Genomic DNA, 25462 nt, shown 5'->3' with positions numbered 1-25462 from the left:
ACAGTAAATCCAAAGTCACATTTTATTCAGAAGATGTACTACTGAGTAGGCCTACCTAGAATCTGTCAGTGGGTGCCAACAATTTGTGGATAGTTTGTTGTTATGTTATGATTAGCCTATTATAGATTAATATTTTAGAAATTCACTCCTGAAACACGTATTTGTCTGTACACCCATGCAATGCTGTTCCATTCCACACCCTGCTTTATATATCCGTGGCAATAACGAATGTATTTCACCAGTGATGAAAACATAGAAGACACTTAAACAACAGGAAGCAATGAAAAACATCTACCCCATTTGGATCACTTCATTCGCCAAGCACATTAACATGTGACATGAATGTCTTGTTGCATATTTTCCTTAGAAGTCCGAAAGCCTAAACATTTTTTTATTTACTATTCTTTCTAGCACCGACTGTGCTGACAGCTAGACCATTGAGTAAAGTGTACTGCAAAGACATAATAAATGAAGAGTTTGATTGTATGTCTATAGGGTGGGGAAACGTAATGGGAAGCCTTCAATATCGACTAAATAATATCGACAATCTGGCAGTGGCAGGTATTCACAGCTGACACTGTGTTGAGTCAGTTCTGAAAGATCAGTATCGGGATTTTGACAGTGATTTGACAGTGGTTTGTTAACACTAGGGTTTCCATTGGATTCAATAAGCACAAAGTAATATTTCAAGTCACCAACACGAAATCTCTTTCATGGTGTTAATTCAAGTTTTTCGTTATGCAGGCGGTGGTTTAGGTACAGCGTTAGGCTAACGACAGAGATATGAATGTTTAAAATAATAGCAATTTTAGAAATAGGCGGAGTTTGTGACTTTGTGTAGCTAGTGACGACCACGTGTTCTGGGGGCGCTGCAGGTCACGTGCTCTAGTTTCATCTTCCTGTTTACCACTTGTTCCTTGAGACTGTTCACGTATTGCAACACTTCAACAGTCGTATGATTTTGACGAAGAACAACAAATAAGCAGTGGAATCCATATTCCGTCGTTTAACAAACTTTCATACTTTTTGACATTACTGGGAAGCGGAAAGGAAATGAAGACGTGACATTGAGGAACCGTGATCAGGCCAGGAGTCCTCGAGAATTCCTGAGCCAGGCGTTCCGAGTTCATGTTGGTGGTTCGGAGGATTTCTCTGTCAACAAACAAAACGCCTCAGTACCACGCATACTAGTGATGAGGCCAAGAACTATAACGCCAAGAGGGTGATTGTCTGTATTGCATTTTCTAGGCAACACGCTAGATAATGTGTTGTATTTAACTTTAAGTGTAGATACTTACTTAAATTGGCTAGCTAGTGAAGCTAACCCTAGTTCCACTGTCTACCAGTTTCTTAGCTAGCTACACTACAGTAATTATCCTCTTGATTTTAGTTAGTTTGGTCACTGTCTGCTTTGCCTGGTCAGTTGTGTCCAGAACGGTTAGCCAGCCCGCTGGCTGGTTAACACATTTGTTTGTAGAGGTTACCAACCCGGCGGTGCCCTGAATTCGGGAAGAACACCCGTTTCCGGCCCCTTCAAGCGGGCAGTCAGGAAAAAACTGACTGGGAAGGGATGGCCTGCCGGGTCTTCCCGTTCCCAACAAGGTGCTGCGGTGTTTGAGGGTGGAAGAGTTCGGATAGAACCCAAGGTTGCCCGAGGCACATTGATGGCTGGATTATCTTCCGTGTCTGGGAGCCTCACGGCCTCCGGGCTTACGCTGTCAGGCCGAAAAAGCGAGGAAATAGCGGATTTGATAGATTTGTTTTCGAAGACACAGTACAGAGCGAAAGAAGTCACCCCACGGGTAAGTTGAAGGTCTTCAGCAAGCAGTCATTTTAACTATAACGTCTGGATGTCTTGACTAGCTCTGTTTACCCCATAGAGAAGGTTAGAGTACACATTCGTCTAAGTTTCCTATTAGTTGTCGACAGTGTGAGGGCATGATCATGGACATTAAAGAAATTCCCCCTTTTTTATTGTGTGTCCACTTTCAGTAGGGACTTTGCCTCCGACCAGTTCATCAGGAAGGTTCAATCAATATATATTTTTTAACTCCTACCCAGTTGGATCAAGTTGATAGTCCAGACCACAGGACTACATTACAATGGCAGGTATTCATGTTCATGCTGAAAGGGCAATTTTTTGGCCACTGGAGACCTCTTGCCTTCTCTGTGATTCACCCAGAAATGGTTTATGGTCGTCTGCCACAAACCACTTACATACGTTTATGCAAAGGTGACCAGACGTTCAGTTTTTCCTGGGATAGTCCTGTATTTCAGACCGTTTTCAGTTGTCCCGACTTATTTAGAAAATATCTTGTTTTGTCCCATTTTTTTTCAGTTAGTCCTGTTTTTTTGATTGGTCCGACCTACTGCCCATTCGAATGTGACAGGTTGTCATGATTTGCCACCACTGTCAGTCTTACAGTTCCTTATTTTTTACAGACTATGATCCAATCACATTTTAGTTCTCACGAGCTGCCAAGCACGTGTGCGGGCGAAATCCCACCTCGCTGTAACAACCATCCATGAAGGCAATGTTATTTGTTCAAGTACATTTTACATTCAAGTGCACAGTTTTCTATGACAAACTCGCTAAAGACAAGCTAACTCTGAGAAAGATTCCCTCATGCGAAAAATACAACAGGCCGCTAAACTCCATGCCTGAATCAAGTCTGACTGTCCCGTATTTCACCCTATTAAATCTGGGCACCCTAATTTCTGCATGCTTTAAATAAACAACGACATCCTCCAGTATTAGCAACCAGAGACCACTCGCATTCCCCTGACACTAGAATCCCATTTCTTCGAAAATAGCCTGTTTCTGTAATGGTCCAGAAACTTGAATTAGCGGTGGTCAAGCTTTTTTTAGGTCAGTTCAACTGAAAAAAAAATCCAGACTGGCTATATATGCAAGACGAATTCCAAGAAATGTGCAGCATGTCACGTTAATAGCACTTCACTCATTTATGTTTGTGTGGGTGTTGTCCTCAACAGTGACAGGCAGTCCTATGACAACATTGGCATGAGCTAAAAATAAAAAATATTTGGTTTCTGAAAGAATGACAGGACAGGGTATTCATCAGTTCTGGGTGAACAGTCTGAGCCGTAGCCTATTGTCTACTATCATTTGAAGTTAGCAGTGACAGCGTCAGTCCGGTACACGTCACGGGTGTTGCATCCATCTACAGTTCACTGCGTTCCATTGTACTGGTCAGTGACAATGAAGTTGAATCCAATCAAAACAGTTCCTCAGAAATTCTCGTCAGTGTAGAACAGGGTTGGCCAACCCTGTTCCTGGAGAGCCACAGTCCCGTAGGTTTTCTCTTCAGCCTCATTTGTGACTGACCTGAGTCTGCTTTTCATTTGGAGAGAACCTACAGGACCGTGGCTCTCCAGGAACAGGGTTGGCCAGCCCTGGTGTAGACTGAAACCATAGGTGGAAACAGGCCTACATTTTCTGACATGGGACTGCACTAGTGTTTTTTTTCCTAGACTGCGTCCTTATGAATCAGCCCCAGTTCCTGTTATTTGTATTTTTTTTCCTTCCTCATGGTGGGGCAATGTAATTAACTTTGTGCATCTCAAAGTACCAGCTATAGCTGCCTTGGTGTTTTTATGTCGTACAGGTCGAGACGATAGAGAGCCGTTGCTTGGAGCTCTTTGGACGGGACTACAAGTACAGCGTCATCCACAACACCAACGGGGAGGTGTGTGGGCACTACCCACGGCAGATAGTCTTCCTGGAATATGAATGCACCGATCCCCATAAAGACAGGTACCATACCCACCGCCACCCCTAACCCTGGGGCTGAAATTATTAGGCCTACTGGGTGTCCCATCGTTGTTTCCTATGTCTGCTTGTTCCTCGGTTCCTGTCTAAGCTCATTGGATGTTGGGATGGATCTGGGAATCCTCTGCTTCTGAGTACTTAGAGGGCTATTGTGGAAACAGGCAAGGATTTGATGGCCAGTGACGATTTCAGACACAGCCGGAGACCAAGTCCAGTCAATCAAATTTCAATCAATCACATTTATTTATAAAGCCCTTTTTACAACAGCAGTTGTCACAAAGTGCTTTTACAGAAACACCCGGCCTTAAACCCCTAGGCGCAAACAACAGTAATGTTGAATTTCAGTGGCTAGGAAAAACTCCCTAAGAAGGCCGAATTTTAGGAAGATACCTAGAGAGGACCCAGGCTCAGAGGGGTGACCAGTCCTCTTCTGGCTGTGCCGAGTGAGATTGGAATAATTAATAAATGCATGTGGGCTAAATCCAGAGTCTATTTAAATTTAGTCATAGAAGTATGACCAGATGGACAAGGACAGGGACGGCAACGGGCCCCCCAAACCAGGTACTCCGCAGGTGTGGACCAGGACCTCATGTCCTCCTAAAGTTTAAAACGGGAGGAGTCTGGGAAAATTCAGAAAATGCATTCCTCATATCAACATCGATTTATAGTGGAGAAGGAGAACTTAGTGGGGAAGGAGAACTGACCCAATAGTATAGCAGCTTAAGACCTTGGAACTGAGACGGGGGGGGTCCGGCGACACTGCCAACAGGCAGGAAATCAATCCACCCACATTGCCAGGCATCAACCAAAGGGACACCCACCAACCGCAACCACCCTGAATGAGGGCAGAGTATTGCCAGCAGAGTACAGCCCAATTGCACAAGTGTGCAACAGAGAGTCAACAACAAGCCAGTGACTCTTCCCCCGAAAGGCATTGGAGGGAGGGCATCCCAGTGGTGACGAGAACCCACCTGGCAAGACAGCAAGGGTGGGCAAAGCAGACAGTTTCAAACCTTCTGGTCACCTTCACGCCCCCGGGCCAGGCTACACCTCATTATAAATCAAGCAGTAGAGATTAATTTTTAATAGACACTCGAAAGTTTGCACTGAGTTTGCATTTCTAACCTTAATTGGCAGATCATTCCACAGTAGTGGAGCTCTATGAGAAAAGGCCCTGCCTCCGGCTGTTTGTTTAGAAATTCTAGGTACAAGTAAAAGGCCTGCATCTTGCAATCGTAGGTTACGTGTAGGTATGTATGGCTGGATCATTTCAGCAAGGTAAGTAGGAGCAAGTCCATGTATTGATTTATAGGTTAAGAGTAAAACCTTAAAATCAGCCCTAACCCTAACAGGCAGCCAATGTAAGGATGCCAGGACAGGAGTAATGTGTTCAAATTTTTTTGTTCTAGTTAGGATTCTAGCAGCCGTGTGCAGCACTAATTGAAGTTTATTTATTGATTTGTCAGGGTAACCGGAAAGAAGAGCATTGCAGTAATCTAATCTAGAAGTAACAAAAGCATGGATTCGTTTTTCTGCATCAGGTTTTGATAGAAAGTTTCAGATTTTTGCAATGTTTCGAAGATGAAATTAAGCAACTCTTGAGACATATTTTATATGTTCATCAAAGGAGAGGTCAGGGTCAAGGGTAACGCCGAGGTTTTTTAAATTTTTTGTGGATACGACCATGCAGCCGTCGAGGTTCACAGTGAGATCTGCTGACAACGCTCTTTGTTTCTTAAGTGCTAAAACAAACTCAAGAGAAACAGAAATGCTTAAGAGCATGAAGTTCTCTGTCATCCACTTCCTAATATCTGAAACGCATGCTTCCAAAGTAGCTAATTTAGGGGCTTCTCCATGCTTCATTGAAATATATAACTGTGTGTCATCAGCATAACAGTGAAAATGTACATTGTGATTTCGGATTACATCGCCCAGAGGCAGCATATATAGTGAGAACAATAATGTCCAGTCTGGTTGGTAACACGTTGCATGGCCCTTTCACCGTAGTTCAGGGCCCATCCTCACGGTCTCATAGTAGCAGGGCTGGTTTGGGCCTCCTGACTCAAGTCCCATATGGTCTTCTTCATTATAATCTAAAACTTCGAACAGGTCCCAAATCAGCCTTTTTTCTCTAATGGAGCTTTTGGAAAACTGTCCTTGACCAGTTTTTTTTTTTTGACAGAAAACAGTGTTAAAATCTGTTCCAGTCCCTGTCTTCATGATTGCTGACACGGGAGGGGTTCTAAAGCATGAACCCATTTCTGTGTCCGTGGTCTGATGTTTGTTCTGCGGAGCCGCAAAACATTTCTAATATCCACTTTGTGCGCAAGAGGTTTGAAGCAGAGCTCCTGTTAATGGTGTGAACGGCCTTGTTTTAAGCATTATATTCCCGGATGTGTGTCTGTGCCATTTACGCAAATCCAAGGGTTGGGAGAAACGGCCCCTGAATAATTCATTTAGACACAGCCACCGTGTTATCTCAGACTACGGCATCCACTTCAACCACCACAACGTGTGGGAGAGCTTTTACATTCTTTGTGTCAACGGTAGCTACTAAATAGGGAGTTAAGACTTTGCTCCATTTGAAGTATGCACTTTAGTTGGGATGTAGAAATTGAACCACAGAAGGAAATGGGTCAGAAGCTTTGCACGGTCAGACTGGCATGCTGGGAGTTTACAAGGCTGATGTGGAGATGTTTCTGTGTCCCAGATGGCACCCTATTTGTCTTTCATAGTGCGCTTATTTTGACCCATGCCTCCTTCTCCCTTGTCAGAAGTGGTGTACAAAATATAAATGGTGTAAGAGGTGACCCCTGAACGGTCTGCGCTGTGGTGGATCCTGGGCTGCTGGCTTCAAGACCTACTCATTGTATGTCGTGTGTTGTCTGTCCCAGTGAGTTTTGTAGCCTCATTCTAATGGGGCAGCAGAAATGTTTACCCCCGTAGTTTGCGCTCGTAAATTTTTGCTTTCTTTTAAATGTACTGTTATAAAGCGATTCCTCACAAAACACAGATTTAGACAGCACTATTCTCACATTTCTAAGTAGGAACCAACACTTTCATCAGGCTAATGACTCTCCATTCATCTTGCTCAGGTTGGACGTGCATTGTCACATGTTGCTGACAAAATTCAGAGGGTGACTTCTAGAGAGAGACACGGAGATCAATAAACTTGTCAACTTCAGGAAACTCTTGTGTCTTTAATTATGCAATTCATGTTCCATTCATGTTCCAATTATATTTTTTAAAAAAGCATGACATTAGCTGTTCAAGATATCAACCTCACTAGCAGATTAATGGGTAATCAACCTAAAGCTACACAGTTAGAAATAATGTCCAGTAAACACCAATAGTGTTTGTACTTTGATATATACTTTAACTCCATAATCACTGTATAATTATCAATTCAAAGTGCTGGAATACAGAGCCAAAAGAGATCAAATCAAAAGATCAAAAGAGAACAATCTTTGTCCATGGTATTGGCTGGCTACGGTCTTTGATATTTGACGGAGTGTGATCTGGAGGGAACAACGGTTGAAATTTTGTCCACACGCCGATAAAGTACTCACAATAATAATTTGGCCTAGTACACCTCTATTTTTTTAATACCATTTAAGACTGTTTTAAGGTGTTATTTGATGTAAGCTGGACTGACTCAGACTGGGCTCTGCATGTGAGCTTGAGTACAAAAGGCTTGTATTGTGGGAGAGGAGGAGGGCACAGTAACACAGAGTGACATAATTGCCTCTGAGTGAGTTTCTGAAAAAGTCGATGTTTGCTGTTATGAAGATGACACTGAATAAAAGCATATTGGAACGCTGCCTCACAGGCATAATCCACTATTCAAGCCCCTCGCCTGGCTGGGCTCGGTGGCCCTCGTGGGACTGCTAGTAGGCAAGGCAAGTAATCCTTGGCATGAACAGTCATTGTCAGTGAATCCAGTTGGGATGGGAAGATATGATGAGCTTTGTTACTCGCGTCACAACATGGCCTTTCATTCGCGTGCATTTTAGCTTGGCCAAACTTTTTCATCCCATCCGCTTGTGAGAATGTATTTAATGTGATTTGCCTTCTGCTGGTGATTTGTAGGATGGATGTGTGTTGACGCAAATTGAACATGGCCTGGTTACATTAGCTCCTATGCCAATCTTTGGGTATTTCAATTGCCCCAGAATTACTAGTCCCTTAAACATAATCAGAAAGGTTCTAAAAGAAAAAAAGAATTGTTGGTTATCAGCGTAATCTCATAATATGAAGGAAATATAACCTTTAATTAGGTTAAATTAAGAACCCCCCCCCCACCAGTTAGTTGAAGTGTAAGATTAAGCTGACAAACCGCAATGACATTTCTTCATATCCTTGCTTTGTTATATATATATTGTTCTGGAGGACACTGTGCATCTTATATGAGGAGTAGGATTTCATAGCTTTCAAAACAATGACAGTGTATATTAAGGAGCCGGGTCCTTGCATTTCTAAGTTGTGTTGATGTGTTGATGCGTCATTTGCTGCTGGGTCCCCAGGTTTGAGAGCACGGTCCAGACCTCCAAGCTACAAGACTTGGTGAACCGGAGTAAAATGGCCCGTTGCCGAGGGAGGTTTGTCTGCCCGGTCATCCTCTACAACGGCAAAGTAAGAAGGTTTTACCCATTCTCTAAGTCCTTTATGTTAGCATGATGTTCTGTCGAGGTCAGGAGACCTCGGCCCTGTTTAGAACTGTGCATCCTCAAAGAGCGCCCTCCTTCCATCTGTACCTTAAGGTAGTCGCTGATCTGACGTGACATAATCAGTGAAATCAATGCAGTGGAAAACTTGCCAACACTAGCCTAATCCTGTCATGTCTGATCAGTGATTACTTCAAGGAAGGGAGGATGGAAGGACACATTTTGATAGTGTTTGAACAGGCCCCTGGAGTCATCTCTACACAGCCGGGCATATTCAACTCTCTTTAAGATATTTCACCTTTCATTTTGATATCTCTCCTGTTTTTAGGGATCCGTGAAATGTATAAAATTCCAGCTACTGTGTTCCCTTAACTCTTTGTTGTCTCAGTCAAATACTTTGAGCAAGGAAGGGACTGTGTAAAAAACAAAAAAAACAACCCCAAAAGAAATTAGAAGATTTAATTGGCTAGTTTTATAGACTTTGTTTGTGTGCGTGCGCTTCTATGCTCGCCTGCCAATTCCTTGTCATCATCTCCGCTGCAGCATATTTGTAGGTCGTCAACTCTGGCTGGTTGGGGGGAGCTGTATGGACGCACAGGCTACAACTACATCTTCTCAGGTGGGACTCCTGATATAGTTCCAACCATATTTACACATTATATATATATATTAAATATAACACATTAAGAAATATGTATGTTTATATGGGTAGTTGTACAGTACCTGTCAAAAGTTTCGACATACATATTCACTTGAATCGGTAAGTGTCTAAACCTTTGAGTTGTACTGTATACACAGTATATACAGTATCTCACAAAAGTGTGTACACCCTTTAATATTTTATTATATCTTTTCATGTGACAACACTGAAGAAATGACACTTTGCTACAATGTAAAGTAGTGAGTGTACAGCTTGTATAACAGTTTACATTTGCTGTCCCCTCAAAATAACACAACACACACCCATTAATGTCTAAACCGCTGGCAACAAAAGTGAGTACACCCCTAAGTGAAAATGTCCAAATTGGGCTCAAAGTGTCATCCTTATTTTCCAGCACTGCCTTAACCCTCTTGGGCATGGAGTTCACCAGAGCTTCACAGGTTGCCCCTGGAGTCGTCTTCCACTCCTCCATGACGACATCACGGAGCTGGTAGATGTTAGAGACCTTGCGCTCCTCCACCTTCTGTTTGAGGATGCCCCCCAGATGCTCAATGGGCTTTAGATCTGGAGACATGCTTGGCCAGTCCATCACCTTTACCCACAGCTTCTTTAGAAAGGCAGTGGGCGTCTTGGAGGTGTGTTTGGGGTTGTTATCACGTTGGAATAATGCCCTGTGGCCCAGCCTCCGAAGGGAGGGGATCATGCTCCACTGTGCCGGCAGCACTCATGCAGCCCCAGACCATGACACTCCCACCACCATGCTTGGCACCATCTGAACCAAATACATTTATCTTGGTCTCATCAGACCACAGGACATGGTTCCAGTAATCCATGTCCTTATTCTGCTTGTCTTCAGCAAACTGTTTGCTGGCTTTCTTGTGCATCATCTTTAGAAGAGGCTTCCTTCTGAGACAAAAGCCATGCAGACCAATCTGATGCAGTGTGCGGCGTATGGTCTGAGCACTGACAGGCTGACCCCCCACACCTTCAACCTCTGCAGCAATGCTGGCAGCACTCATACGTCTATTTCCCAAAGACAACCTCTGGATATGACGCTGAGCATGTGCACTCAACGTCTTTGGTCGACCATGGCGAGGCCTTTTCTGAGTGGAACCTGTCCTGTTAAACCTCTGTATGTTCTTGGCCACCCTGCTGCAGCTCCGTTTCAGGGTCTTTGCAATCTTCTTATTGCCTAGGCCATCTTTATGTAGAGCAAATTCTTTTTTTCAGATCTTCAGAGAGTTCTTTTCCATGAGGTGCCATGTTGAACTTCCAGTGACCAGTATGAGGGAGTATGAGAGCGATAACACAAAATTTAACACACCTGCTCCCCATTCACACCTGAGACCTTGTAACACTAATGAGTCACATGACACCAGGGAGAGAAATTGGCTAATTGGGCCCAATTTGGACATTTTCACTTTGGGGTGTACTCACTTTTGTTGCCAGTATATATACTGTATATATATTTTAACATACATGGGGTCCTATAATACTACTGACAAAAGCAAATATGTTGCTTTCGTCTGTAGTTTTATAGGAACACATTCCTTCTAGTAACAGCCCTGACAAACCAAACACCAACCCAAACCTATATTCCAGAATGTGTCTCTTTGATCTTTTCTCTAACAGCATGTCTGTACATCACATTAGAAATGTCCCTTTATTTATGGTAATTGAGTCCACTTCTGAATAATGTTGTCGTGACGGACCTGATGCTATGGTTCCCTCCCACCTCCATCTAGGTGGAGCTGATGACACATGGGGAGCGGAGTCTGAGCCGGAGGTTCCAGAGGATGACAGTGCCAGGTTGGGAGTTATTGTTTCCATGACAACTCCTTGTGTGTTTGTGCCTGTTTTTTCTTGTTTGATCGATTCACTGCTCAAAATGCCACACACATTTTGGTGGGTTTTTTGTTTCTAAAACCTTGTTGTGACTTTGCTCTCTGTTCCATGTCCTTCTTGTTTTCTGTCCCCCTGCCCCACTGTCCCCCTGCCTTTCTGGCCCTCTTGCAGGAACGGGGACTCTCAGCTCTTCGACAAGGTTCGGGGTCTGGATATCAAGCTGCTGCGCTACCTCTCTGTGCGCTACATCTGTGACCTCATGGTGGAGAACAAGAAGGTCAAGTTTGGCCTAAAGTAAGTCAACACCCACACACACACACGCACACAGACACACTGAAATGTGCCAGGATTCTATGTATGTATTCAAATTTCCCATTACATACACACACAACTGTTCTGGGTCATTGCTTCCCTTTTATGTTAGCCTTTTGTTAGCATTATGTAATAAACCTAACTCCTAAAGCATGCCCTTGTTTTTATGTTGACCTTTGCATTTGTATCTGGGTTTTTGTCAGCAGGTTTAGTTTGTATGTATTTTCTATAGCGTTAGTGCTGTGACTGAATTTCTGTAGAAACTGCATGTTTAGAATGTTCTTGTTGACTTTCACTCGTTCTATTTACCTTATTGAACACAATCAGCCAAAAAACAAGAACTATTTTAAAACTAGATAATAGATTTTCAGAAGTAAATGTGTTGTCCTTGCCAACTTGTTTATGTAGAAAAAAGTAAGTAATAATTTTAAGTTGGTGCAGCCCCACCATGTGAAACAATGTTGGTTTGGGCTCTAGCTTGAATGTTTGAAGATAATTGAGATATTGTTTAAGCGTTAATTAACACTTATTGTACTAATTAGGCTAATTAATATAGTAATATTTAATAATGCTTAAGAATTTTAAGATGGGATAGCAACAACGTGTTAGTGATTTTTCTTTTTCTTTAGTTGAATAATTCAAGAGATACAGTTTTAGGGTTAATGAACACAAATTATGCAAATTAGGGTACTTAATATATTCATAGTCGATAAACGTTTAAGCATTTTCAGTTTGTATAGCCTAAACATGTGAAAAAAAATTTGTTACCGTCTCTCTAATTTGAACGGTTCAAGAGACACTCTTTTAGGGTTGATTATCACTATGCAAATTGCTCTAATTAAAGTAGTCCATTATTTATAAACGTTCAATAGAATATCCAATTAGTGCAGCCTTTATGCTTTAAAGTTGCTGTTATAACTTAAAAGGCAAGCAAGCATTTTAAATGCTTCAAATTTAGAAAGTAGAAACATAACAAAAACAGAATTAAAGAAAGTCAAGTTGGGCCAGTCTGAACATATCAACAATGTTGGTTTGGAGATCACTTGAACAGGGAGATTATTTAAATGTTGTTATATTAAAAATAATAAATAATATCAATATTTTTTTCTGAAGCAACCCGAGTCGCGGCATTCGGGACATTTGAGCGTCCGTTTTGTGATGATAGATTTGATTGTTTAGGCTTCAGAACAAATGGAAGAAATCTGAGTAATGAAAATAATACTATGAGAGAAGTCTGGAGTCGTGCTTTGCCTTTGGCCACAACACCTAATAATCATGATAAAAAGTAAGAGCTGTGACAAAGACTGTAACAGGGGCCCCGGGCATCGCAAGCCCTGGGAATAAGACTTTTTTTTCATGTAAATAAATGATAATGAAAAACAACAGACCAACAAACCAAAAAGAAAGGGAGGTAATGTAGTGGAGAGGTAATGTAGTGGAGAGGTCAATGGTAAAATAAACAGTTATTAGCGCTTCAGACATGTCATCGCTGTCATCTCTTCTGTCATCTAATCATCACCTCTTCTGTTTTCTCCTGTCTCTCTGATCTGTCGGGCCAGTGTTACCTCGTCTGAGAAGGTAGATAAGGCCCAACGCTATGCAGACTTCACCTTGCTCTCTGTGCCTTACCCAGGTAAATCCCAAAGGTCTCTCTCACCCAAACCCACTTTTACTATCAAAATCTTCTGGTCACGTTTGAATGGGTTAGGGTTCAAAAGCCTTACTGTGCATTTGTATTCATATTGCGGCACTGTCCCCCTGTCAAAAAGTTGGACTCCTTTCTCTCTGCATAACAGTTTAACCACAGCACTAGGGTTTTATTCATCAAGGTTGTCTACATTGATGGAATCTTAATTAACCATTTTGAAGAAAAACTAATCGAAATTCTTAATTGTATTTGTCCAGTACCCCTCTGAGTCCGGGTGTGTTTGGGGCCTGTCCGGGTGTGTTTGGGGCCTGTCCGGGTGTGTTTGGGGCCTGTCCGGGTTGTGTTTGGGGCCTGTCCGGGTGTGTTTGGGGCCTGATGAACTGGATCTTCTTTTTTGTCACCAGGGTGTGAGTTCTTTAAGGACTACAAAGATAGAGACTACACCGCTGAGGGACTAGTATTCAATTGGAACCAGGTATGATGTTTTACAAACACACGTGCTTAATTCTCATCCTTCTGGGGACCAAAAAAATCATTCTGTATTTTCCCTAACCCTAACTTCTGGCCTCTAGATGTATAATCAAACACCCTGATTAATCTTGTCTGTCCATTCAGACTAACGATTATTCTGTTTCAATTTTTATTTTATTTTATTGCAAACCTTCTTCGACAGGATTTTGTGGATGCCCCTTTGACAATCCCTGCAAGCTTTACCAAGAACTTGAATATAGACTGGAGTGAATACCAGGTATGTGTTACTATGCAATCATTCAATCAAATGTATTTATAAAGCCCTTTTTACATCAGCAGTTGTCACAAAGTGCTTTTACAAAACACCCCGCCTGAAACCCCAAGGAGTAAGCAACAACAATGTGGTTAGGAAAAACTCCCTAAATGAGGCCGAAATGTAGGAAGAAACCTAGAGAAGAACCAGGCTCGGAGGGGTGACCAGTCCTCTTCTGGCTTTGCCGGTAAAACATTTTAAGAAGTAATAATTAGTATGCATTTGGGTTGTGTCCAGAGTCTATAAAACCTAATCTAGGTCAGAAGCATGACCAGATGAACAAGGACAGGAACAATTGGGTGGAGGGGGGGCTGGCTATCAGACTGGCAGCTGGAATCGTCAGGTATCGTCTTGATCTGCAACACAGCCAGGAGGACTTTGGACAGTGGCAGCAATGAGTGTTTAGAGCCTGGTACTTGGGAGGTGTGGGCCAAGACCTCATGTCCTCCTAAGTTTGAACGGCGCAGGAGACAAGAACATTTAGAGAGCATTCCTTAGGTTTACAAGGTTTTACAGTGGAGAAGGAGAACTGCCCCTATTCCCCCCGGCACATTAATATAGTAGTGTAAAACCTTGGGGCTGAGACTGGGTGGTCCAGTGACACCGTGCCCCTATCTGAGGGTAACCCTGGACAGAGCCTACCAGGCAGGAAGAGAATCCGCCCACATTGCCAAGCATCAACCAAAGGGACACCCTGAAATGAGTGCCGAGTATTGCTAGCAGAGTTCATCCCAATCGCATAATGGACACAACGAAGAGACGACAACAACAAGCCAGTGACTCTGCCCCCGAATGGCATTGGAGGGAGGGCATCCCAGTGGCGATGCGAGCCCACCTGGCAAGACAGCAAGGGTGGACAGTATCAAGACTTTACGTTCACCTTTACACCCCTGGGCCAGACTACACTTAATTATTAACCATGCTGTAGTGATGAGTCTTTAGTAGAGGTTGCACAGAGTCTGCATTTCTGACCTAAATTGGCAGATCAATCCACAGTAGTGGCGCTCTATGAGAAAAGGCCCTGCCTCTGGCTGTTTTTTAGAAATTCGAGTTACAATTAAAAGGCCTACATCTTGCGATCTAAGGTTACGTGTAGGTATGTATGGCTGGATCATTTCAGCGAGGTAAGTAGGAGCAAGTCCATGTAATGCTTTATAGGTTAACAAATGAAATCTTAAAATCAGCCCTAGCCTTACTGTAACAGGCAGGCAGTGTAAAGACGCTTGTACCGGAGTAATGTGTTCAAATATACTTGTGCAATATTGACTGGACTGAACCAGGTAGGGGTTACTAGTGCATTATAGACTGGACAGAATACCAGCTTTGTCTTACTAGTAATATAGATTGGAGTGAATACCAGCTATGTGTCACTGGTACAGTATAGACTAGAGTGAATACCAGGTATGTGTCACTGGTACAGTATAGACTAGAGTGAATACCAGGTATGTCACTGGTACAATATAGACTAGAGTGAATACCAGGTATGTGTCACTGGTACAGTATAGACTAGAGTGAATACCAGGTATGTCACTGGTACAGTATAGACTAGAGTGAATACCAGGTATGTGTCACTGGTACAGTATAGACTAGAGTGAATACCAGGTATGTGTCACTGGTACAGTATAGACTAGAGTGAATACCAGGTATGTCACTGGTACAGTATAGACTAGAGTGAATACCAGGTATGTGTCACTGGTACAGTATAGACTAGAGTGAATACCAGGTATGTCACTGGTACAATATAGACTAGAGTGAATACCAGGTATGTGTCACTGGTACAGTATAGACTAGAGTGAATACCAGGTATGTCACTGGTACAGTATAGACTAGAGTGAATACCAGGTATGTCACTGGTACAGTATAGACTAGAGTGAATACCAGGTATGTCACTGGTACAGTACAGACTAGAGTGAATGCCTGTCCACTTCCTTTCCGTTGGCAGGTTTCCACGGCAGGTATGAACATCTGCCAGGCAAGGCCTTTGTAGACCCGCCATTTAACTTCCCGTTCAGTTTCTCAGAGGCCAATGCAAATTCCTTAAGGGTCCCCCCAATGGGGCTAAGACCGCATCTCAGGATATGGGTGCTCAAACCTCATGATCGGGTCATTCACCATATCCATACCATATCTATTTCATTCAGTGCTTCAGTGAACCGTGTGCTAGTCCCCAAACTGGTCCAACAGTGACCTCTGAAGGTTGGCTTTAGAACTGCACCTAGTTGCTCATCCTTAAATCCCAACATTGTGTCTTAATGTTCTGTAAGATGTCATGTGTAACCCCCCCCCCCCCTCCTCCTCAGTCTTGGGACCTGGTCCAGCAGACTCAGAACTACCTGAAGCTGCTGCTTCACATCATCAACAGTGACGGTCAGTGTCCTGTGTGGCTTTGTGTCCTGTGTGGGTTTGTGTCCTGGACGATTTAATGTTGCCCAAATGCTCTCTGCACTAGTCTGAGTGGTTTTGATTGTGCCCCCCCCCCAGATGAGAGCGGTCTCTTGGTGCATTGCATATCCGGCTGGGACCGGACACCTCTGTTTGTCTCCATGCTGCGACTCTCGCTGTGGGCAGTAAGTGTTCCCTGCTTTCCTCATCTTTATTGCATTCCTGTTCCCCTGTTTCTCCTCCCTCTGTCTGCCCTTCTTATTACCTCATATGTGTTTCTCTCTTTACACACACACACACACACACACACACACGCGCGCACACACACACACACACGCCCGCCCAGGTATTAGTTTCACTTCCAAAAAGGAGCTACTTCTGAATGTTTTCTCTGTAACGTAAAAATTTATTCATCTGCTTTAGCCCTCACGCCCCTCCCCTGTATCCTCTCTCAAACTGGATTTTTAGATACACCTCTTAATTACCAGATTAAGTATTCAGGGATTGGCATTTATGAAAATACTAATGGTTTGCTTTAGCTTTCTCAAAATGTCAGGTGTTTGGGGTTTTACAGTGGTCCTATTGAACCAAGCAAGCCCGATGATGTGACTGGTGATTTGATATGTAATGTAAGAACTGATCAGATGTACCATATATTTGTCTAATAATATTTAAACGCAGGATGTTTTGGGGCCGTACCTAAAATGTGACACGTGGCTGTTCATGGGTAATGTTTCAAATGGCATAAAACATCCACCCTTGGCTGAGTCTTGTGTCCTGCCACATGGTGCGCCTCCGGGCTAATTTGGGCAGAGTTTATTTTAATGACCTGGGGCTGAATTCTGGAATGCAATTGTTTTAATAGGATGGTGCCGTCCATGCCAGCCTGGGGCCGGCGGAAATCCTCTATTTGACCATCGCCTACGACTGGTTCCTCTTCGGGTAAGGCTTCAACACTTGACAACCAAGCCCTCGTTACATTCCATTATCATTGAGGGGGTTGTCTTAACGCCGACCAGCGGGAGGGGGGCGTAGAGGGGCCGGCTGGATTACCCTGGCTCTTTCTCAACACTCTTTTGCTCCAGTGTTGGCGTCCCCTCACCTCTGCTCTCCTCCCCACCTCCTCCACATGTATTAGGGAGTCAGAGGAACAAGCCCTCAGTGTGGCCAGGAGGGCTGAGTACAGATAATCAGAATCCTCCTTTGTTCGCAAAGTACATTTGCATGTACTCAGAACTGTACTATCTAATGTGATTACTTTCAGGCGACCTTACCTTAACAATCATTAACAATCATTAACAATCATAAAATAATCCATCAGGCACAGTAACATCTTTTGTTGTATTCTCAAACTTAAGCTAGTGCCTTTTTTTCAATGGTAAATGAAATGTCATAAAGAACGTATTTCATGATTATACATCAACAATCATCTCTGAGTATTTTGTTTTCTGATTACGATATTTTCTGCTTGTAACATCTGAATCTAATCGGTTGCTCCACCACACTGAATGCAAGGAGCTGCAGGAAGACTGAGTGCGTCAGTCTCCCTCTGTCTCCCTCTCTCTCCTCATAATTACTGCTATGTATCTCCAAAGTTGAACTCATCAAACGGCGTGGAAAAAAAGGCCCCCGCTCCCTGGATACCCGCATAGATTAATTATCCCCGGCTGAACTCTGCAGACTGGGAGGAGAGAAGGGGCCGACCCAGAATGACACTCTTACACCCAGGCTACATATAACACCCCTTAAATAAGATTGATTTTTTTTTTTTAACTACTAGTTTTTTGATGAGGTGGTCAGTGTTCAGTTGTTTAATCTCTCAACTTCGCTTGAACTCCTATTGATGGTTTGTAAGTTTTGCCTTTATTGTGAAAGGATCTTTTTTTAACCATTGGATCTCCAGTTCAAAGGTCTGAGAGAACTGTAGGGATGACCAGACTTTTGGTTACTGGTATACTCTTTCTCATGCTTTTTAGTCTCCATCTGAACTGATTATTGCTTGTGACATTTCTACTGATTGAACAAACTAAAAGTGACATCCTCACGGCCACCAAGTGCCAAAAGAGAACCAGTTTAACCCAAAAATGAAATGCAAAAAGAATGAGGTGTAAGATAGGTCGGTTAGTTTTGGTGGATGGTAGTCATGTAATACAGTTATGTTTTAGACTTTAATGGCTTTAGTGATCAATATTATTGATCTGCTCTATCTCTTCCACAGTCACATGCTGCCTGATCGACTCACCAAAGGCGAGGAGGTCAGTGGTACATCACTTTCGAAACATGATCGCGTGTGTAAATCTCTGCAATATCCAACTAAGACTTCCATTTTGCCATCTGTACTTCTCCATCTGCGTGACCATTCGTTTCCTTTCAGCGATGGTGTGTTCGGTGTCAAAGGCCATATTTACTTACTCAAAGTCACTGTAAATTCAAAGGTCACGCATTGTTTATACTGAAACTACACACGCAACCTTGAAATGCACCTAATACAGTAACAAAATTGGAACTGACAATTTGACTGTACTGGCAGACTAACTTGATTTTTGTGAATTACAGAAATGTTGTTGGAATGCGAAAGCTATACAAAATTGAATGCCAAAGAGACAGAATGCAACATTTCATAGTGAAAAATCTAATGGTCAAGCGGTCCCGCAAGCTTATTGCTCATCATTTAGCAGGCCTAAACACTGAATGTAGTGAATGAAGTGCAGAAGGATTTCCTTGACCTATTTATTTATTACATTTCATTGTAGCCCTGTAATTCACGTTTGTCTAGTCAGAAGACTCATGTTTCATTTATTTTATGATGTGACATAAATAACAATCTAACAACCAGACCTTAAGATTGTTGAATTTATTGATAGAAATATCATCAGTTGTTATACTACTGAATGTTACTGGTGTTAACAAATGCAAAATCATAATACAAGGCCCCTCATAATGGAACATGAAACAGTTATTGTGGCACATGGATTAGGCTATACATGCCAGCAATTTTTGAGTTATTTATTTTCACTAAACGTAGGTCGAAATAGGACCATAACTATGTTCCCATTCTCAACTAAAGTGAGGTGTTTGAGGTTTCTTTCCAAAACTAGGGGGCAGCATTTTGACATGTATAAATAAAATATCTTTATACCTCTCTAAACTACCTATTTCTCCCGACAGATTTTCTTTTTTTGCTTCAATTTTTTGAAGCACATTGTCTCAGAGAAGTTCTCTGTCATGAAGAAACAGAGGTGAGTGATTTGACACAAAGAGAATTTAAAATGTAAATGAAGTGTTAAAACATGGACGTCCTGTTCCCTTCATAATGCTCTATTACCATTTGGGATGCACAAGTTCAACATTCATCATGTTGTGCCCCTAAATGCTTTCCACAGTAGAACTGTAAGCCTACAGCCAGTCAGGATAATAACATTGTACTTTCACAGTCAGAATCTGATTGCAACCAACAGCACCCCCCCCCCTTTTCTTTCTTTACTTCTTTCTTTTTCTCCTTTTTAGTCTTTAGCTCTCTCTCTTTCTCTCTCTCTCTTTCTCTCTCTCTCTCCTGTGTCAGTACTATTTCATCATGATTCTCTATCTCTTCTGCAGGAGGAAAAACTCTAATTTCAAAGACACTGACTTCACAGTGGATGACCTTTGCCAGCTGAGTAAGTTGCATCCCTGGAGACATTTGCGATTTTCTGTATGACATCATATTTCCTACACGTACTTGGGTGCCTATAGAAGTCTGTGGCTGGGCCCCTGAGAGGCACAGCGGTAAAGTCGTTGCCTCTCACTTAGCTGCCTCGTTGGAGACCTGAATTTAAATCCTGCTCGCTGATTCGACCAGTGGTTCAGTTGGCCGAGACCATCCTTGTTTGGGAGGGAGAGTGTGATCAAATATGGTTGCCCTGCCATGTTTTGCTCTAGGTAGCTCAGGTGCCTGTAAGCTCACTCGGTGCAGAAGACAGGCATTGGATGTGCTTTTAGGAGATCCATGTATCGACTTTAACTGTCCCAAGTCCGACAGGAGTGGCTTCAATGAAGCGGGGGCCTAAACATGAATTGTTTTTCACCAACAATTTGGAGGAAACAGAGTAAACTTGAGGCTCCAAAATAAAATCTGTTTAGATTGATGACAATCAGGATAATGTCAGATGCTTTATTTTTTTTAAATGTCTCTTGAGAACAGAGTTATATTTCCTTTATTTCAAATAAGCTGGTGGCATGTGAGTCTGTGGGGGAAAAAACTAGTTCCCACTGCTCCACATTTCACATTTTAATCTGAATATTTTACATACGTTGAGCTCATTCGTAGGTTTTGAAGAAACCTTTAGAAAAGCTTTTTTTTAATTACGTCATACACTGAACAAAAACGTATAAATGCAACGTGTAAAGCTCTGGTCCCATGTTTCATGAAATAAAAGATCCCAGAAATTGTACATGCTCACAAAAAATGCTTTTGTGAGAAACAATGCATAAATCCAGAATTGGACGATTGACGACTTCTAAAGGGGATCTTTAATCTTCCAAACAGCCTTTCCACTTTGATTAAACAGAGGGGCTGTCCACTGACCCGTATCTTCCTTGTGATTGGTGCAGAGTCCAGAGATAGGGGCAGCTTGACCAGTCTGAGCAGTGACTTCTCTCTGATCACAGAGGATGCGGGCGGAGCCTCCAGCCTCACCTCTGAGACCGTTGACCTTTTCTCTGGCCAGCCCCTTGGAACCTCCAGCTGGTGAGCTCCCCCGCCCCCTTGTCTGAAGGACGTTAGTACGATCCAAACTCTTAGCAATTAAAAAGCAATCTTAATAAGGTAATCACATGGTTAGCAGAGTCTGTGTTCGACCTGATCTGAACTGGACGTTCTCTCAATAAAGTCCTCTCTTTGTCCAACGAGGACCAGTACGGTTCTCTGACCTCCATGAGGAGAGTGCCCCTGTGTTCAGCCAGTCTGCCTAGAATGAACCGTTAGCTTAATTCCAGCCTTTCTGTGGTCGCCCAGGAGGAGGGGGCCCACCTCGTCGCCCCAGTCGGTGCTCTGGAGCAGCCGTTCGGACCCCCCGCAGGACCGGCTGGTGCACCCCCTCGGCCAGGAGGCCAGGTCTTCTAGTTCCTCTTCCTCCAACCAATCAGATCTGAGCATCACGCGTGCCGGCAGCAGTCCAATGTCTGTACCCGGTAAAAGGTAAGCTACGGCATAGAAGCCAGTCGCAGGTATTTCTTCCTGACATTCATTTTTGTGTATTCTGTTTTTCTCGATTGGGAGAGTGTAAAACTGGTAAGGAAATGGACAGGGGTGCAGGGGCAGGGTTATGGTTCAACGAGGGTGCTGATTAACTGTACATGCTGTGTATATTGTGCAACAAGTGGCATTAACCCCCGCAGCCAACATCAAGCACAGCTAGTTGCCCTTTATACACTCCAACCATGACTAGGAAAGGAGCGCCATGTTTTAGATCCCTGTCTGTCTCTTTCTGTCTGTTAGTTCTGCCCTTTTGTTTAGTTCTTGTAAATAGCTTGAACATCTGTCCATGTTGAAATTTTGCCTCTGCACAATGAAAGTGTGAATCTAACTGCATGTTAGATTATGCAACCATGTGTATGACTGTAGAGCAAAAGGTTACGGGTTCTCAGGGCACGCAGATCCCCGGGTGGGACATGGTGTTGAAGGCAGTGTTTTCTTATTAGGTAACAGACCGCAGACGTGTGTGTGCGCGCGTGCGTGTGTGTGTGTGTGTGTGCGTGTGTGCGCGCGCGCGCTCTCTCACAGTACTACTTAATCACACCTTTCTTTGTAAAGAGGACACCTTATGCATTACTAGTGGGGACCAAAATCTGTGAAAGCACTTTGACAATTGCTGATTTCAAAATGGCTTTTTAAATACATCAGTGTGCCTGGTGGGTTTCACGAAGACGATCAATGCACAATAATACTTCATCAAATACACAAACACCGTCACTACACTAACGTCTGTACTACAACACTGTAGCTACTTTCTCCGCCTATAGAACATTTTAAATTAGGATTACTTTGGTTACTTTTCATGAACCACATTTTTCCATATCCTTACCTGTGCTCAAAAAAGTGGATTGACATTTTACGGCTACCTACAAGCTAGTCAATGTAAACGTCCTTTGATGAAAACAAACCTTTCTGAACGAACATACACACCCACAAGCGGCCAGCGAAATCCGAACCAAACGTAGGGACACGAAAGTCAAAATGCCTAGTAGACTATGGCCGTTATGACCGTTAGTGCCACCCGTTAGGTAAAACACGGAATTGTTCTGGAGCTTATTTCACTGAAAGAATGGACGTTCCCTTTTTCCAAATTATACTTTCCGTATGTGCCATCTTAGTGGCCAAAGTCAGTTTAATGTACATCCGCTCCGCTATCAAATAGCGCCTCATCGTTACCACGACAACGGTGAAGCTCGGAGTTATTACTCAGCTGAAAGTTCCAGACTCGGACTCGTGCTCAAACACTGCCTGGCTCATAATGATTTGAGGCGTCTCGAGCTGATCCGAGACAAGACACATTTAAGGCGGTATTCATGAAGTTATTTCAACGTATTTCTCACGGACAGAAAATGCCCAATTTATGATTCAGTAAATGTATAGTTTTTCTGTGTGTTTATTATGATTAAGTTGGTCTGTGATTGGATATTTGATAGAGCAAAAAGTATTAAATGAGCGGGAGGACAGATAGCTAGCAGGTTCTTTAGGTCTTCATTCGAGCAGCACTTTACTGACATTGCCAGCAGTGCTGTTTGTGACTTCAAGACACAAATGAACAAAGGCAATTGTTTGTATGACAATTGTCACGCTTGTGGCCGGGGCTACATGTGATGTTTGTTTGTGCGCACAGTGATTCGCTTTGTTGCTTGGATGGCGTTGAATAGGGGATTGTCCATTAAAGCAAATCATAAGTCATATTTGATCTTCCACTTTTGCCACTGAGCCGTGAAGCCCCTCCCCCTTTGACCTTACAGGCCAATAACTAGGACCTCCGACTCGCCCATCACCCTTGGACTCTGACCCCTTGACTCTAACCCCTGGACTCTGACCCCTGGACTCTTTCTTTCCTCAACCTCCCCATTCCCTCTCGTTTGGATCTTTCATTCTTACTCCCGCTCTCCTGGTTTCGTCATGTCCCCTCCCGACCTCTTCGCCGACCTCTCTCTCTCTCCACTCACCCCTCCTTCCTCTCTCCCCCCCTTTCCTCCCATCTCTCCTCCTGTCTCTACTCTGGCCAGGCTGCCAGCGGACTACGGCCGCTCCGGCTCCTCCCTCTCCACGGACTACGGCAGCTGGCAGATCGTGTCGGGCTGCGGCTCCATCCACGACCACGGACAGTTCCTGCTGCCCGCCGCCATGGCCTCCGCCAATGACTCGCCCCTGCCCTTTAGCTTCCAGGACGAGGGGCCCAGCGGACGCATGTGAGTCTACGGTCTGCGTCCCAACATGGCACCCTATCTCCCCCCCCCCCCCCCCGTGTGGCGCGCCGCTTTCTGACTGGGTTCAGGTCACAAGCAGCGCAGGGGCGTAGGGTGACATTTGGGGCGCACGCACGGATCGCATCCCGATTCTCGACCCTTCTTCTGGAAGTGTGCTCCCTTGACCTCCCCAGCGCGCTTTTTAACGGCACCGAACAGGTGTGGCGTGGTGAGGGGGAGTCCCACCAGTCTGCCCTTTAAAGTCCACGAGGGGGAGTGTAGTAGAGCCACGCCCCTCTCTCTCTCTCTCGCTCTCTCTCCCCAGCTCTTCTCGTACAAGCTTTCGTCCACATATATTCACATCCTCCTGTCTTTCCCTTATTCCGTTCCCCTGGAGGGAGGAGGCAGCGGTACAAGGCTTACTGTGTTTGACACACCTGCAGGGTTGGATAGTCTGTGTGCTTGGATGATGAGGCAGAGAGTTGGTTGGAGAAAACGTGTGTGTGTCTGTGTGTCTGTCTGTCTTTGTTTACCCAACCATACACCGCAGTGTTCAGCAGAGTCTATTCAGGCAGCCTTCATATGCACATCATTGTCCTGAGCTGTGTGTGTGCTCTCCTGTTGTTTTCTGACTAGGAAACGGAAAGTTTGCTTCATCATTCTCTGTCCCCTGACAACCAGAGGGATCAGTTGGAATGGGGGAGGGAGGGGGTTTATTTTCCATCTGTTTCTCTCAGTTTTCCAGACTGTTTCTCTTCCCAGTGGGGGACACATTTCCATTGTGAGTGTGTCCTGAGAACAGCGCTTACAAGCGACATAGATTGTATTTGCCTATCTGTCTTGATTTAAAGTTAGAGAGAGTGGGGTTTGTGAGACGTATGGAGGACAGGAAGGACATCCAGACAGCATTGCAATCTGATTTAAAATGTACAAGCACACTGTGTCCCTATCATAACTAAGTTTTGAAAAATGGTCTCTTCTCTTTTCCCTCTACCCCCCCCCCCCCATCTCTCACCTGACCTTCCTCCCCTCCCTGACTGCGTTACCCTTCCCCATACCTCACCCTCTCTTCCTTCTCACCTCCTCTCCCCTCCCAACCTTTAACTAAACCCCTCCTCCTCCAGGTGCTCATCCGGCTCGGAGCGCCAGGCCCGCCTGGAGGCAGTGAGGGAGGTGTTCCTGGCTGCCTACAGCTCCACCGTGGGCCTGAAGTCCAGCGCGCCCAGCCCCTCTGGCGCCATCTCCGGCCTCCTGGAGCAGTTTGCCCGAGGCGTGGGTCTCCGTGGCACCAACAGCATCGTCTGATTCAGGATAAGGTCATCCGAATGTGAACGCTGGGCCTGTAGTCATCAGAGCCACGACGCCTTAGAAGTACGACTGCTGATCTTGGATCAGTCTTTCCTAGATCGTGATGAATAAAATCTGATTCGAGATCAGCACTCTTATGACGAGGCTCTTTGTGAATATAGGCACCCTCCACATCCCTCCCATTGAACCCCGTCCTGTAACCGCTTGCGGTCCACAACTGTGGTCCACAATCTGCATTTATGTTTATTGGGGGAAACCACATCATATCTCGTATGGACTCCAATAAAAAGAAAAAGTGCCAAACTTCTCTATTCAGGGCCTGAAGCGTGCTTATATATATATATATATATATATATATATATATATATATATATATATATATATATAATTTTTTTTATTATTATTATTTTCTTTTTTCCCCTGAGTTTCTATTATTGTCGTTCCAGCTTTCTCTCTGGATTTTATAGATTTATTTTGTTGCACAATTTTTTGCTAATTCAGGGAGTGGGGGTGGGGGGGTACCGATGTCAGCCATTGAATCAAAAAGGGACATCTTGCCAATGTACTGAAAGTGCAGGGTGGTAATTTATCAAGTTGTCAGTTAACTTTGAGTTTGGTGCTAAGTTTGATGACAGAAAAC

At 43.8% G+C, this 25462-nt stretch overlaps 1 protein-coding gene across 2 annotated transcripts; it reads left to right on the top strand.

Moving 5' to 3' along the window:
• The first annotated feature begins 867 nt into the window (after positions 1-867).
• mtmr14 (myotubularin related protein 14) lies at positions 868-25146 on the top strand. Of its 2 annotated transcripts, XM_029114243.2 has the most exons (19): positions 868-1802; positions 3627-3775; positions 8314-8422; positions 8998-9073; positions 10861-10924; positions 11132-11254; positions 12832-12905; positions 13325-13395; positions 13594-13668; positions 16005-16071; positions 16186-16271; positions 16952-17028; positions 18305-18341; positions 19255-19325; positions 19684-19742; positions 20677-20812; positions 21080-21262; positions 23335-23517; positions 24639-25146. In XM_029114243.2, the coding sequence occupies exons 1-19, from the start codon at positions 1665-1667 to the stop codon at positions 24817-24819; spliced, it is 1959 nt and encodes a 652-aa protein (XP_028970076.1). In that variant the 5' UTR covers positions 868-1664; the 3' UTR covers positions 24820-25146. The 2 variants fall into 2 exon arrangements, with proteins under 2 accessions (XP_028970076.1, XP_028970078.1); XM_029114245.2 differs by lacking the exon at positions 23335-23517.
• The last annotated feature ends 316 nt before the right edge of the window (positions 25147-25462 follow it).

The sequence above is a fragment of the Esox lucius genome, chromosome 17, assembly GCF_011004845.1.
Source record: "Esox lucius isolate fEsoLuc1 chromosome 17, fEsoLuc1.pri, whole genome shotgun sequence".
Lineage (NCBI taxonomy): Eukaryota > Metazoa > Chordata > Actinopteri > Esociformes > Esocidae > Esox > Esox lucius.
This window is presented reverse-complemented; position numbering and strand designations above follow the sequence as displayed.

What these genes read in the sequence shown, in the direction of transcription:
- mtmr14 (XM_029114243.2), top strand. Translation starts at nt 1,665, where the DNA reads ATGGCTGGATTATCTTCCGTGTCTGGGAGCCTCACGGCCTCCGGGCTT. An exon ending in ACCGATCCCCATAAAGACAG is followed by an intron (nt 3,776 to 8,313) that starts GTACCATACCCA and finishes CTGGGTCCCCAG; the next exon opens with GTTTGAGAGCACGGTCCAGA. An exon ending in AAGGTCAAGTTTGGCCTAAA is followed by an intron (nt 11,255 to 12,831) that starts GTAAGTCAACAC and finishes CTGTCGGGCCAG; the next exon opens with TGTTACCTCGTCTGAGAAGG.